At 38.2% G+C, this 16,109-nt stretch overlaps 1 protein-coding gene across 3 annotated transcripts in view; it reads right to left on the reverse strand.

The window, feature by feature from the left end:
* The window catches only part of NF1 (neurofibromin 1), a 250,845-nt gene that overhangs the window by 158,705 nt on the left and 76,031 nt on the right, over positions 1-16,109 (reverse strand). For all 3 annotated transcript variants that reach the window (XM_018064268.1, XM_018064270.1, XM_018064269.1), the window contains exons 9-12: positions 8,347-8,520; positions 6,906-7,028; positions 6,580-6,654; positions 1,257-1,388 (exon numbers count right to left, since the gene is read on the reverse strand). In XM_018064268.1, coding sequence (XP_017919757.1) covers positions 1,257-1,388; positions 6,580-6,654; positions 6,906-7,028; positions 8,347-8,520 — 504 coding nt within the window. The remainder of the gene's footprint in view (positions 1-1,256; positions 1,389-6,579; positions 6,655-6,905; positions 7,029-8,346; positions 8,521-16,109) is intronic.

Here is a 16,109-nt window from a genome sequence, read left to right on the forward strand (position 1 = left end):
CATTTCATAGAAACAATGACATTACCAACTGTAAGATGCATCATTATTTTATGTATCATAAGGAATGAAAACTGTCAACTGTAAGATACCATACAAATAAGATCTACTCCCAAATTCAGAAATGTTAAATAGGTGCTTCTTAGAATTGATGTAATATGCTAGACAGGCAATCTCTGTATTTAATAGTTTAACTTTTTCTTTTTCCTTTAATGGCATTCCATCTCTCAAGTTACAGAATGCATGTATTTTGCCAGAAGAACACTGATAGAACAAAGAAAGCTTTCTTTGAGAAAAATTCAATCATGGAAAATGTGTTTCAATTACAGAGATACTACTGTAGAATACTATAATTATGGATGCTATTCAACAAAAAATCCAACATTATATTCTGGATCCAATACTACCTTTTTATCTATTCTTATAAAACATCTCCCCTTTTCTTTTAAAAGGAAACAAAATACCTGCTTTTGGCATGTATGCTTTTATATGCACATAGTGTTCTTGCCTGGAGAACCCCAGGGACGGGGGAGCCTGGTGGGCTGCCGTCTATGGGGTCGCACAGAGTCGGACACGACTGAAGCAACTTAGCAGCAGCAGCATATGCAAATACACAGATGGGAGATTATCCAGTATCTATTGACTCTTAATAAAAAATGTCCATGTAAACAAGCAGATGCATTATCTATAATACGCAGCAATTATTCCCAATGTTTATGTGTGAGAAAAGTGTTTTGTTATAATGCCCAAGAGCACTGAAGGGTTTTGTCCTTTTGTTTAATGAAATATGAGATATTTTTAAATATAAACTTTGAATTTTATTTCTAAATTCCTGTGTGCAATATGTAGCATCCAATGGGCAAAACTGTGAGTTAGCAGAAACATTCACTCTAGCCCAGGAGTCAGTTTCCCCTACTCATCCCCAAAAGATAAAGAGCTAATCAAAGTATTTTGATTCGTAAGGAAAAATTAAAGGAAAAAGAAACAAAAAAAGAGAAAAGGTGACATTAACTTAGATTTTAACAGCATTTTGTTAGAAAATATCTCTAAGAAAAATAAGGTTAACTCACTGAAATAATGGAAAACACACATCATTGCAATTAGCATTGCAACAATACTGCAGTATTAGACATACCACAATTCTTATGGAAAAGTCTTATTTGATTCTCTAAAATAATCAAAACAGCAAGAATGGAATAAAGACACTGAAAAAATGCAGTCTCAAGAAGGTAGAATTCAAATTTCATGATTAATCTTACCGGTGCCATCCGTATTGCTGGGTGTGCTCCACAACCCTGGACTGCTTTATGAAGTGTTTCACCAAACATATTTCGAAGTTCAACTGAGTGGCAATATACAGCATCAATCTTAGGCCACCAATCCAATGCAGACTGGAGGAAAACAGAGACCATACGAAAGAAAAAGTCCAAACTTGCACGAGTTATATGCTCTGGTTATCACTGTGGTTTTATGGTTGATTACTTCGTAAGAAACTTTCTAAGACCATGCAAACAAACACCATGATTTCCAAAGTCTTCAAGTAATGTCTTTAATTCAAACACCAAACCATACATCTATTTTAAAATATCATAATGAACATGAGACAGATAGCCCACTGCATGAGCATGAACACATGAGACTGTCTTTTCTCACTGATAATCTAATGAATCTGAAAAACAAAGATTTAGAGAGCTAATTCTGTAGCCAATCTTTTTTTTCATAAGTTTAATGTTTTACACATTTCAGAAACATATACATATATAGTATATATTTTCCCAAAGCCAGAATGCTGTTATCAGTTTTAAAAGAGATCAGTGGTTCAACACAGTGCTGAAGGAATATGTGGAAAACTATTACTTATACGCCTACAGACAAACAGCCATGATAATTACAACGTGAAATTAGTAAATGAGATAAAGCTATTAGTAAACCTATAATCTTAAACTGATATGCAATGACGGCACAATACAAGAGCAGACCAATGATCACCACAAAGACAAAATGATCATAGCTAAATATTTTTAAAGGTAACTGGTTTTTTTATGTAAATATGTTTTTGTAGTTCAACTTGTTTAGCTTTGGTTCTAGTTTTTAGTGCCTATTTTATTTGAAAGTGTATCACTTTTAAATGAAGTAATAACTATATTATGAAAAATGACAACTGAAAATCACTAAAACTATTAACTTTGTCTCTCTGTGAATATAAAAATGACTGGATGAATTTTTCACTACATAATAGAGAGTATGCAAGGAATAGGATTACCTAAAATACAGGCTTTATAATACTCCTGTAACAAAAAATACCTGAAAGAACAATTGAAACAGGAGATAAGGGGATATAATAGCTTCATATCCTGTTCCCAAGTTCCTTCTAATTCAACACTAAGCTAATTAAATTCTCAGCATTTAATTTTTTTAGCCCTAACCCTTAGAATATTTTGAGGCGCATCGGGTTATATTACCTAAACCTCAGATTTTGGATTATGAACTCTATTTACTGGATTGTTGTTATTTAGTCACTACATCATGTCTGACTCTTTTGTGACCTCACAGACTGTAACCCACCAGGTTCCTTCCGTCCGAGAGATTTTCCAAGCAAGAATACTGGAGTGGGGGAAAAAAAAAGAATACTGGAGTGGGTTGCCATTTCCTACTCCAGGGAATCTTCTTGACTCAAAGATCAACCCACGTTTCCTGCTTGGCAGGCGGATTCTCCACTTGGCAGGTGGAGCCACAGCTATGAATGTGTGTGTGCGCGCTCAGTCGCATCCAACTCTCTGTGACTCCATCGACTGCAGCCCGCCTGCATCCCGTCCATGGGATTTTTCAGGCAAGAATACTGAAGTGGGTTGCCATTTCCTGCTTCAAGGGATCTTCACAACCCAGGGACTGAACCCACGTCTCTTGCATCTCCTGTATTGGCAGGCAGATTCTTTAACATTAGTGCCACCTGGGAACCCAAGACACAGCTACAGTGTACTATAAAACCAATTTACAAAATAAAATCAATACTTAATTCCATTCATAAAAAAACTTCAAAGCTGTGAGGGAAGAAACACTTTTATTTGGACAGTATGCTTGTCTCCATTTTTCTCTCAAATTCTTTATTTACTTCCTAACAAGTGATTAAGTTTTATTAGTTTAGTTATATAGTGAATTCCTTAAACTTTAGTCAATTTGGTCACCTGACTTGCCCAGGGCAATCAATACTCCTTGATTTCCATATACTTACTAATTTATACAGCTTGTATTAATCAACTTAGAGTAACAAAAGCTGAATAATCACAAAATGCACTGAGTTAAGGGTCCTCTGACTATGCTGAACTCATAATGTCAGAAACTGCTTAAAGACATACCCATCATCCCATGTAACATCCTATCAAAATTATTATGCCATTGTGATAGCTGCTGAAACTGTCTCATGGTACCAGGTATACCCTATGTGACTTTAACTTAAGATGCAGTTACTGACATAATTGCTATTTTATATAACAAATAAGGTCATTCATTTTAAAGTAAAAGATACACTTTCAAATAAAACAGGCACTAAAACCTGGACATCATGTAGTTGGTAAAAATTCCAGGGTTCCAAGCAATGATTAAATATGTCCTTTCAGAAACTAGTCAATTAAAGTAGACTTATTCTTTTTTGTCCTTGAAAATCCTAAGTTTATTGTCAAGTAAATGGCAATACTTTTATAATATGAGCAAATCATATGGCAATTCTTCAAGATTATTTCAATAAATTTCACATGCCTTGGAAATAATTTCTCTCAGCAGAAACAGATCATCTCATTCTCAATATGTGAACTATCCATAAGTAAACTACAGCAAACTGCTATAAGGAAAAAACAATAGCAAGTATTAAGCACTAGACCAGCTGCAGCATGTTGCACTGATGGGTGAAATATTTGGTTCCTACTGTATATATTATTTCCCAATGATAACAACATATCTAAACTAACCTAAAGGAAGCCTATAAGGATTAAGCACATAACAAAGATTTTACAGCTAAAATTCATCACTTATGGCATTCCAAAATAAAAAAGATGACAGAACTACCCATACCATTTTCAAAACGGATAAAAAGCTCAAATTATAATCAAATTCGAACAGTTACTAGATTTTCAGATTTTTTAAGAAGAAACGGGGGGGACTCTTTTAGACCTAAAAACAGTACTTGTGAACTGAATATGAGTATGTGTCATGAAAGCAAAACAAAACTGCAAACATTATTACTACTTCTACATAAACCCTCAAAACCACATCAGTAATAAAACTTTTATCTAATTTGAGAATGTGGTAATTTTTAAAAATCTGTGAACTGGCTAAAGAACCAAGGAAGAAGAGAGCTCATGAGGTATAAATGATTCACGAATCAAGAATCATTTAAAAGAAAATCTTTTACTATGAATAAATTTAAGATTAGGAGTTCAAATACCTAAGAAAAACTTTGTGTGATTTCAAGACAACATATTTCTATAATAACTACATTCAGTGAATTCCATAATAGTCAATTCTATAAATTTGCTTATGTACACAAAGTCCTTTCCAGTCAGAAAATACTTTAGATTCAGTATGTATTAGCCTCAAACCAAAGGAAAGAAAAACCCTAACAAGAAACAATTTATCAAACAATATATTATGTTATGATAAAGTATCATTATCTAAGGTCCAACTTTAAAACTATTTTATAGACTCAAATTTATGCTCCTTTTCAAGCTACTCACTAAAAGGTTACTGATACTTACTTAATATTTTAAGTTTATTCAATACAGGTTTTTCTTTATAAAAATAGATCTCTTAGACGTGGCCTGATACAGACACACTCCACCTTCACACATGCAGTACGCATTAGAGTATAGGAGGATGCACAACCACTTCACCATGTACACTGAGGCATGCATGAAGTACCACTCCAGGCATGCTTTAAACCCACAAAGGAGCAGCTCAGCCACTTACAGCAGTGCCAAGTCCATGCTTGAAAGTGCTCTATATATTCAATTGTAGACAAAAATATTTCACAATTAAAGTAACTAGCCACAGAGTATCAAAAAAGTATATACTTGGGTTTATTAAATATAAGCTTTAAGCATTTATGTAAACCATCCACTCTAATAAATGGAATGTTTTTAGAATTATAAGCCAAAGGATAAAAAAAGTAGTAATATTTCTGAATTACATATAAAAGTGAAACGTAAAAATCATTGTTGTTTCTTTTCAAATAATGGCCTTGAAAATAAACCTTAAGGGCACAATGCCCTAGCTCATCACACTGACAAAAGGAAAGCATAAAATTTTCTAAGTTTTTACTACAAATATACCTTATCTGCCATATCAGACTCATTAAACTTTCCCTTTTGAAAGAAACAGTAGTTGATGTTACTTCTACTTGTAACTGATCCTCAACTGAGAGAGGAATCATTCCCTCGGGCACTTTTAGTTATTCACAAAGTCTGGGGGCAGAGATGGGAGAGTAAGGAAGTGGCACAAACGGTACTTAATGAAATGAGGACCAAGGATACCAAATGTCCTACAATACACAAAGCAGTTCTGCATAACAAAGACTGTCCTGACCAAAAATGCTACCAGCACCCCACTGAGAAAAACGAAATGCGTCACTGAATAGTTTTATTAATAGTTATCACTCTTCTGCAGGGATGGATAAAAGAGAATGTGGCAGAGTTTGGTATAATCCAATTCATCCAAGGCAATGAAGGTGGGAAGGAATCTTTAACTCCCCAGAGACACACTCTTTAAATGAAATCTGACTAAAAGAGGACAAGTATACCTAAGTTAACAATGATTAAAGCCTTTTTTTAAGGGAGGAAAAAAGGAAAAAGTTGAACAATTTACATATATATGTGACTATCTAAAAATGGATGAAAGTGGAGCTACTATAAATAACACCTGAAAACCCTCAAAATATGATTTAGAAGAACAGAATTTTTTAAATCCCTGGTCCAAATATGGTAAGGTTACTATGTTTCCACTTAACATACTGACATCAGAGTTGAAGCCTTCCCAAGTATCTTTTAATGAGTTAACTTACTTTGTCTGATATGTTTTTGTATCATATAAACACCTCGAAGTATCGTTTCATTTGTTTAAGGAAGAAAAGTACAAATACGACTCACCACTTTTCTTTAATGTACATAGTGGGCTACAACATAAATACTGCTACTTTTAACTTAAACAGTAAGGTGACAATTCAGAATGTATCAAATGCTGGGAAACAGCTGAGTATTAAAATAATAAGTAGAGCTTTAGGATGAAAATGTTAAGTTATATTTTCAATGACACTGTTCTCAAGGGTTTTGATCCAAAAATCTTTTTAGTTTAATCTTTCCAAAGGATCCTATTAACTTCATCTTCCTTCCAGTAAGGGTCCTGGGATCCAGATTAAATATGAAAAATACAATTGTATATCCGTTATTAGATAGAATCATGTATGAGAAATCTTCCTGTATCATACATCTAAATTCAAAATCCTCTGTAAACCAGAAACATCTTTCTTAAAAAGAAATAAGATAGGAAGAAAGAAAAAATTTTAAGCAATTTAGCAATACCTTTTGGACTTACATTGGTGATGATTCGATGCAGTGAATTTACCAGCACATAGTGAAACGTAGAAGGGGAATTCTGAGCCAGGCAGATCTACAGAGAAAAGAAAAAAACAGTAAACTATTGCTATGAGAAAAATATACAGTAACACACACGAGGACAAAAGGAACAACAAAAAGGAAATGTTTAAAAAACTGAATATATTTTTTAGGATCTTGAAATTAACTTTAACATATAAAAAGAAATATTGATAAAGGTGCACTCTAACATCCTTCTACTCATTTAGCATTTATAAAGGATCAACGGTGTTAGTAAATGAAACTGATCCAAACCGACGCTCTCACCTTGAAGTGCTGGTTATTGTGAGGGCTTATCCGGAAGCAAGAGACAAGGCAGTCGATCATTAGGTCCACATCTGCTGGCTGACTGCCCCTCGAGAACGGCTTACTCGGATTAAACAGCAGGTTCTATGAAAATTCCAAGCGAAAACAAAAGCTTTTCACGCAGTGTTTTTTCTACTAGTATTTAATAACAGCATATCATCCACACAGATGGTACTAACATGTAGTTGCCAGAAGAAACATAAAGTGCTAATATTGTGGCTCATGATAAAATTCTTACTAGACCACATATGGTTCCTTTCAGGCCCAAATTTCTACATTATTTTATACCCAAGTCTGGATATTTACGGAAATTTAAGAAAAGTGGTTAATTCTGTTTTCTTCATATTTTAAGCCACTTAATGTAGCCTGAGGAGCAGTAGCAAAAGCAGGTCCTATGAATTTTAAAAAGTAAAAGTGAACGTCAGTTCAGTTCAGTTCAGTCCAGCTGTTCAGTCGTCTCCGACTCTTTGCGACCCCATGAATTGCAGCATGCCAGGCCTCACAGAGTTTACTCAAACTCACGTCCATCCAATCGGTGCTGCCATCCAGCCACCTCATCCTCTGTCGTCCCCTTCTCCTCCTGCCTCAAGTCCTTCACAGCATCACAGTCTTTTCCAATGAGTCAACTCTTCCCATGAGGTGGCCAAAGTACTGGAGTTTCAGCTTCAGCATCAGTCCTTCCAATGAACACCCAGGACTGATTTCCTTTAGGATGGACTGGTTGGATCTCCTTGCAGTCCAAGGGACTCTCAAGAGTCTTCTCCAACACCACAGTTCAAAAGCATCAATTCTTCGGCGCTCAGCTTTCTTCACAGTCCAACTCACATCCATACATGACCACTGGGAAAACCATAGCCTTGACTAGGTGGACCTTTGTTGACAAAGTAATGTCTCTGCTTTTTAACATGCTGTCTAGGTTGGTCATAACTTTCCTTCCAAGGAGTAAGCATCTTTTAATTTCATGGCTGCAATCACCATCTGCAGTGATTTTGGAGCCCCCAAAAATAAAGTCTGACACTGTTTCCGTTGTTTCCCCATCTATTTCCCATGAAGTGATGGGACCAGATGCCATGATCTTAGTTTTCTGAACGTTGAGCTTTAAGTCACTTAGTCGTCTCCAACTCTGTGCAATCCCATGGACTATACAGTATAATATTCTTCAGGCCAGAATATTAGAGTGGGTAGCCATTCCCTTCTCCAGGGGATCTTTCCAACCCAGGGATCAAACCCATGTCTCCCGCATTGCAGGCAGATTCTTTACCAGCTTAGCCACAAGGAAGAAGATTCAGAACTTTTGTGCTAGCAATGATCTTCAAAATAAACTAGTACAGTATTTAAACGAGAGATTTATTTTTCATTTAATATTTTTAAGTTTGTATAAGAGAAATAATACGCATGTTACCTTAAGATCAACCACCATGGACTGAACCAGTAGAAAGATGACAGAGTTATCTTCCCAATTGATGTAAGTACTTGCTTTACACAGTTTGACACAGGCGATTGCAGCACTTTCAGTGAGCTGCCTGCTTCCTCCATGGCCAGCAAGTGCTTTTCGCAGACTGTCCAGAAACAATTTCTACAAAATTCAAATACAGCAATGAGATAATATATGAAATTTCTTGGATTTCAGACTGATCTAGTAGAGTAGCAAATTATCAGCCACTAAAAACTGTACTCTCTATAGAAATACTGATACATAATTGATACTCGTGGTTTTAAATTTCATAATTTTAAGTAGTTGTCATAATTTAAACGATTCTTGAATCCAAAAAAAAAAAAAAGGATTTGTTCTTCCCTTCGTTTGCTGAATTACTAAAAGAACATGAGAAATAGTCCTTCCCAAACAATGTAGTTGACTTTTCAACCCTGAATTTAGCAGATCAAATTCTCTTTCTATATTACCTTTAATTTCTAAACACTGTTCTTTCTTGGTTATGGTCTATCTCAAACTGTTCCATCTTTACCTAAAATTCCAGGCTACGTTCAACCTTCAGCCTTCTAACTAAGGATACGATAGATTGAAAGCTGTTCTATTGCTCTAAATTCCATTCTTCCCAGAATATTATGCAGCTTGTAGAATACAGCTCCCCGACCTGGGATCGGACTGGGGTTCTCTGCATTGGGAGCACAGAGTCTTAGCCACTGGACCACCAGGGAAGTTCCTAATCCTAATCTTTAGATTTTTTCTAATTGCCTAAAGAATAAAGTTGAAACTCAAACTGGCTCACAATGTCTTCCAGATTACTCACTATCTGCTCTTCACCTTCACTTATAACTGCCTGTGAGAACCTTCCATTTTCTAGCTAACTTTTCTGAATATACCTTCAACATTTTTAGATCTATTTTCTTGATTTCCCTGGCTTGAATACTACTCATCTTTCTCTAATCTAAATTCCTGTCTTATTTCAAGTTCAACTAAGGTTCCACACCTCTTCCATATAACTTTCCTCACTATTCAAGCTTTATCTGAAGAGATAAATACCTGGTAAACAGGTATTCTTGAAAAATAATTTTTTATCCATAAAGAAATAACTTGGAATTCTAGGCAGACAGCAGTCTAAGCTATCCTTGACTCCCGATTTTCCCCCTAGCTCCTTTATTCCTTGGTCTCCATGTTCATCTCTTGTTTCTGGAGTTACAGTCATATTTCTCAGCCTCTCTTACAGTTAAATATGGCTATATGAATGAGCTCAATCAATGGAATGTGAATGAAAGTGATCCATGCCATTTAAGGGCCTGGCCCACAGAAATCCTCAGCATGCCTTTTTCTATGCTATCTTTTTTCCTTCTGGCTGGAAGAATGGAAACAACTCCTATAAAAGCCATGTATGAAAAAAAATGGCAGAATCTTTACTGGCCAAGGTCCTAAGAAATCACAAAGAGGGAGACTGTCCTGCAGAGCTACTCAGTACTATTTCATTAAGTATAAGAAAGTTCTATTGTGTTGAGCTGTTATACTACCTACCCTAATACAGATAGTAATACAACTAAAAATAATAATAAAATTTAGAAGTTGAAAAAAGAGAACTGCTTTTCACATATGATCTGCAGTCTAGGACTAGACTGATTAAAGCCTGATCTCATCTGTTTAAGGTTCTATTTATTTGTTGTTTATTGCCTTGCTTCTTTTATATTGAAGTGCTAAGCATGATTTCAGCTATAGCGCCAGCTGCAACGAACCGCGCAGAAGCGTGGCCGAGAGGAGCTACCCCTCGCCCAAGGTCAGGGGCGGTGACCCAGAGTGCCAGGCTGCGACGGTGCAGCAGCAGCCGAGAGGAGCTACCCCACGTCCGAGGTCGGGGCAGCGGCCAAGAGGAGCTACCCCACATCCGAGGTCAGGGGGGGCAGCTGAGAGGAGCTACCCCACACCCGAGGTCAGGGGCGGCAGCGGAGAGGAACAACCTCACGTCCAAGAAAGGGCGGCTGTGCGGGGGCAGGAGGGCCGAGAGGAGCTACTCCACATTCAAGGTCAGGAGGGGTGGTCCTGAGGAGATATCCCTTGTCCAAGGTAAGGAGCAGTGGCTGCGCTTTGCTGGAGCAGCCGTGAAGAGATACCCCACGTCCAAGGTAAGAGAAACCCAAGTAAGACAGTAGGTGTTGCCAGAGGGCATCAGAGAGCAGACACTGAAACCATAGTCACAGAGAACTAACCAATCTGATCACAGGGACCACAGCCTTGTCTAACTCAATGAAACTAAGCCATGCTGTATGGGGTCATCCAAGACCGACCGGTCATGGTGGAGAGTTCTGCCAGAATGTGGTCCACTGGAGAAGGGAATGGAAAACCACTTCAGTATTCTTGCCTCAAGAATTCCATGAACAGTATGAAAAGTCAAAAAGATAGGATGCTGAAAGAGGAACCCCCCAGGTCGGTAAGTGTCCAATATGCTATTGGAGATCAGTGGAGAAGTAACTCCAGAAAGAATGAAGAGATGGAGCCAAAGCAAAAACAATACCCAGCTGTGGATGTGACTGGTGATAGGAGCAAGGTCCAATGCTGTAGGGAGCAATATTGCATAGGAACCTGGAATGTCAGGTCCGTGAATCAAGGCAAATTGGAAGTGGTCAAACAAGAGATGGCAAGAGTGAACGTCGACATTCTAGGAATCAGCGAACTAAAATGGACTGGAATGGGTGAATTTAACTCAGATGACCATTATATCTGCTACTGCAGGCAGGAATCCCTTAGGAGAAATGGAGTAGCCATCATGGTCAAAAACAGTCCAAAATGCAGTACTTGTATGTAATCTCAAGAACGACACAATGATCTCTGTTTGTTTCCAAGGCAAACCATTCAATATCACAGTAATCCAAGTCTATGCCCCAACCAGTAACGCTAAAGAAGCTGAAGTTGAATAGTTCTATGAAGACCTACAAGACCTTTTAGAACTAATACCCAAAAAAGATGTCGTTTTCATTATAGGGGACTGGAATGCAAAAGTAGGAAGTCAACAAACACCTGGGGTAACAGGCAAATTTGACCTTGGAATGTGGAATGAAGCAGGGCAAAGGCCAATAAGAGTTTTGCTAAGACAACGCACTGGTCATAGCAAAGACCCTCTTCCAACAACACAAGAGAAGACTCTACACATGGACATCACCAGATGGTCAACACCGAAATCAGACTGATTATATTCTTTGCAGCCAAAGATGGAGAAGTTCTATACAGTCGGCAAAAACAAGACCAGGAGCTGACTGTGGCTCAGATCATGAACTCCTTATTGCCAAATTGAGACTTAAATTGAAGAAAGTAGGGAAAACCACTAGACCATTTAGGTATGACCTAAATCAAATCCATTATAATTATACAGTGGAAGTGAGAAATAGATTTAGGGGACTAGATCTGATAGACAGAGTGCCTAATGAACTATGGACGGAGGTTCGTGACACTGTACAGGAGACAGGGATCAAGACCATCCCCATGGAAAAGAAATGCAAAAAAGCAAAATGGCTGTCTGAGGAGGCCTTACAAATAGCTGTGAAAAAAAGAGAAGTGAAAAGCAAAGGAGAAAAGGAAAGATACAAGCATCTGAATGCAGAGTTCCAAAGAATAGCAAGGAGAGATAAGAAAGCCTTCCTCAGCGATCAATGAAAAGAAACAGAGGAAAACAACAGAATGGGAAAGACTAGAGATCTCTTCAAGAAAATTACAGATACCAAGGGAACATTTCATACAAAGATGGGCACAATAAAGGACAGAAATGGTATGGACCTAAAAGAAGCAGAAGATATTAAGAAGAGGTGGCAAGAATACACAGAAGAACTGTACAAAAAAGATCTTCACGACCCAGATAATCATGATGGTGTGATCACTCACCTAGAGCCAGACATCCTGGAATGTGAAGTCAAGCGGGCCTTAGGAAGCATCACTACGAACAAAGTTAGTGGAGGTGACGGAATACCAGTTGAGCTATTTCAAATCCTGAAAGATGATGCTGTGTAAGTGCTGCACTCAATATGCCAGCAAATTTGGAAAACTCAGCAGAGGCCACAGGACTGGAAAAGGTCAGTTTTCATCCCAATCCCAAAGAAAGGCAATGCCAAAGGATGCTCAAACTACCGCACAATTACGCTCATCTCATGCTAGTAAAGTGATGCTTAAAATTCTCCAAGCCCTGCAGGCTTCAGCAATACATGAACCGTGAACTTCCAGATGTTCAAGCTGGTTTTAGAAAAGGCAGAGGAACCAGAGATCAAATTGCCAACATCTGCTGGATCATCAAATAAGCAAGCGAGTTCTAGAAAAACATCTATTTCTGCTTTATTGACTATGCCAAAGCCTTTGACTGTGTGGATCACAATAAACTGCAGAAAATTCTGAAAGAGATGGGAATACCAGATCACCTGACCTTCCTCTTGAGAAACCTATATGCAGGTCAGGAAGCAACACTTAGAACTGGAACATGGAACAACAGTTCAGTTCAGTCGCTCAGTCATGTCCTACTCTTTGCAACCCCATGAATCGCAGCACACCAGGCCTCCCTGTCCATCACCAACTCCCGGAGTTCACTCAGACTCACACCCATCGGGTCAGTGATGCCATGCAGCCATCTCATCCTCTGTTGTCCCCTTCTCCTCCTGCCCCCAATCCCTCCCAGCATCAGAGTCTTTTCCAATGAGTCAACCCTTCACATGAGGTGGCCAAAGTACTGGAGTTTCAGCTTTAGCATCATTCCTTCCAAAGAAATCCCAGGGCTGATCTCCTTCAGAAAGGACTGGTTGGATCTCCTTGCAGTCCAAGGGACTCTCAGGAGTCCTCTCCAACACCACAGTTCAAAAGCATCAATTCTTCAGCGCTCAGCCTTCTTCACAGTCCAACTCTCACATCCATACATGACCACAGGAAAAACCATAGCCTTGACTAGACGGACCTTAGTCAGCAAAGTAATGTCTCTGCTTTTGAATATGCTATCTAGGTTGGTCTTAACTTTTCTTCCAAGGAGTAAGCATCTTTTAATTTCCTGGCTGCAATCACCATCTGCAGTGATTTTGGAGCCCAGAAAAGTAGTCTGACACTGTTTCCACTGTTTCTCCATCTATTTCCCATGAAGTGATAGGACCGGATGCCATGATAGGAAAAGGAGTATATCAAGGCTGTGTATTGTCACCCTGCTTATTTAACTTATATGCAGAGTACATCATGAGAAATGCGGGGCTGGAAGAAGCACAAGCTGGAATCAAGATTGCGAGGAGAAATATCAATAACCTCAGATAGGCAGATAACACCACCCTTATGGCAGAAAGGGAAGAGGAACTTAAAAAGCCTCTTGATGAAAGTGAAAGTGGAGAGTGAAAAAGTTGACTTAAAGCTCAACATTCAGAAAATGAAGATCATGGCATCTGGTCCTATCACTTCATGGGAAATAGATGGGGAAACAGTGGAAACAGTGTCAGACTTTATTTTATGGGGCTTCAAAATCACTGCAGATGGTGACTGCAGCCATGAAATTAAAAGACGCTTACTCCTTGGAAGAAAAGTTATGACCAACCTAGACAGCACATTCAAAAGCAGAGATGTTACTTTGCCGACTAAGGTCCGTCTAGTCAAGGCTATGGTTTTCCCAATGGTCATGTATGGATGTGAGAGTTGGACTGTGAAGAAAGCTGAGCGCCGAAGAATTGATGCTTTTGAACTGTGGTGTTGGAGAAGGCTCTTGAGAGTCCCTTGGCCTGCAAGATCCAACCAGTCCATCCTAAAGGAGATCAGTCCTGGGTGTTCATTGGAAGGACTGGTGCTGAAGCTAAAACTCCAGTACTTTGGCCACCTCACGCAAAGAGTTGACTCATTGGAAAAGACTGTGATGCTGTGAAGGATTGAGGGCAGGAGGAGAAGGGGACGACAGAGGATGAGATGGTTGGATGGCAGCACCGACTCGATGGACATGAGTTTGGGTAAACTCCGGGATTTGGTGATGGACAGGGAGGCCTGGCGGGCTGTGATTCATGGGGTCACAAGGAGTCAGACACAACTGAGCGACTGAAATGAACTGACTGAAGCATGATTACCAAAGCCTGGGAGGATCTCTGCCACCATACCAAACACTACCTGTGGGAGCCCAGCCAGTAAAATCAAGCATTTCTCACAGGATACTACCTCAAGCCACCTATAGGGTAGTTCCAAGAGTCGTTTTAAAGATTTATATTAAATTCTGTGCCCAACTGAAATGATATACATTCTCCTGTGATGACTGTGGGACATCTTTTTTAAACAAATATGTACCACTATTTTCTAACCACAATTAAATTTTTTAAATCACCCCAAAACTAACAGTTTGGAAACTATAAAACATTCCTCTAAGTCAAATATGGTATCATTATTTAAGAGAAATCAGAGATTTGAAACTACTAAAATTAAGAACACTTCATCTGAAAACCAAGACTGCTGCAAAAAAGTAAATTCAAAGCCTTTAGAAAGTTCTACAATTTTTTAAAAAGCTGAAAATAGATGAACTAAACCATTACCTCAAAAAATAAATGCTAGAAAATATAAAGTTATAAGACCAAGTTTTTAAAGGCCAACAGTATAAATAAACTCTAGTAAACATATTAGAAATGAGGAAACTCATAAACACAGGTACTAAAAAAAATAATTAGAAGATAATATATAAATATTATAAACATACTGTCTACCTATTTATATATTATAAATAAAATATGCATAGATATACATAACTCTTTATTGATAAAACTGAAAAATATATCTTCTATCGAAGAATAAACTGTTAAAAGTTACCTTAAAAGAGACAAAAGTTCCTCAAAAAAAAAAAAAGCTAACTATTCACACTGAAATGGTTGAGTAAATGAGGCTCATTAGTGTAACAGAATATTACCAAATATTTATATGAATGTGTTAGATCTCTTATCAACTATTTTGAGGAACAGATAAAATTGGCTTTTAAGTAAATAGAGTAAGATGCAGAGTAATATGTATAAAATTATTTCAGTAAAAAAATAAAATTATTTCATTTAAAAAATATAACCACCATCATATATGTGTATGTATATGAATCGAAGGATACACCTATGAACAAAGGATAACCATTAACACTCATTAGCACATTAGAAATATGACTAGAAAAGAGAACAAATTAAAAATAATACATTTTTTAAAACTAGAAAGATTTAAGATCTAAATTGTTTAACCTAGCAAAAGTACTAAAAAATATATATATACATGCTAAGTTGCTTCAGAATACTGGAGTGGGTTGCCATGCCCTCCTCCAAGGGATCTTCCCAAAACAGGGATTGAACCCAGGTCTCTTGCATTGCAGGTGGACGCTTTACTGTCTGAGCCAGCAGGGAAGCCCAAGAATACTGGAGTGGGTTCCCGCGCCCTCCTCCTGAATTGCACGCAGGCACACGTGTGCACACGCTTCCTGGCGGCATTAGGGTAATGAGCCCGCCCGCCAACGCAGAAGACATAGAGGATGCGGACTCGATCCCTGGGTCAGGAAGATCCCCTGGAGGAGGGCATGGCAGCCCACTCCAGTATTCTCGCCTGGAGAACCCCACGGACAGAGAAGCCTGGAGGCTACAGTCCAAAGGGTAGCAAAGAGTCGGACACGACTGAAGCGACTTAGAACAGCACAGCACATATATATATATATGCCTATTTCAAAACTCTTGGGTGGTGCCAGACACAAAGGTCACATAGCATATGACTCC

Source organism: Capra hircus, chromosome 19 (genome assembly GCF_001704415.2).
Source record: "Capra hircus breed San Clemente chromosome 19, ASM170441v1, whole genome shotgun sequence".
In the NCBI taxonomy this organism is placed as follows: domain Eukaryota; kingdom Metazoa; phylum Chordata; class Mammalia; order Artiodactyla; family Bovidae; genus Capra; species Capra hircus.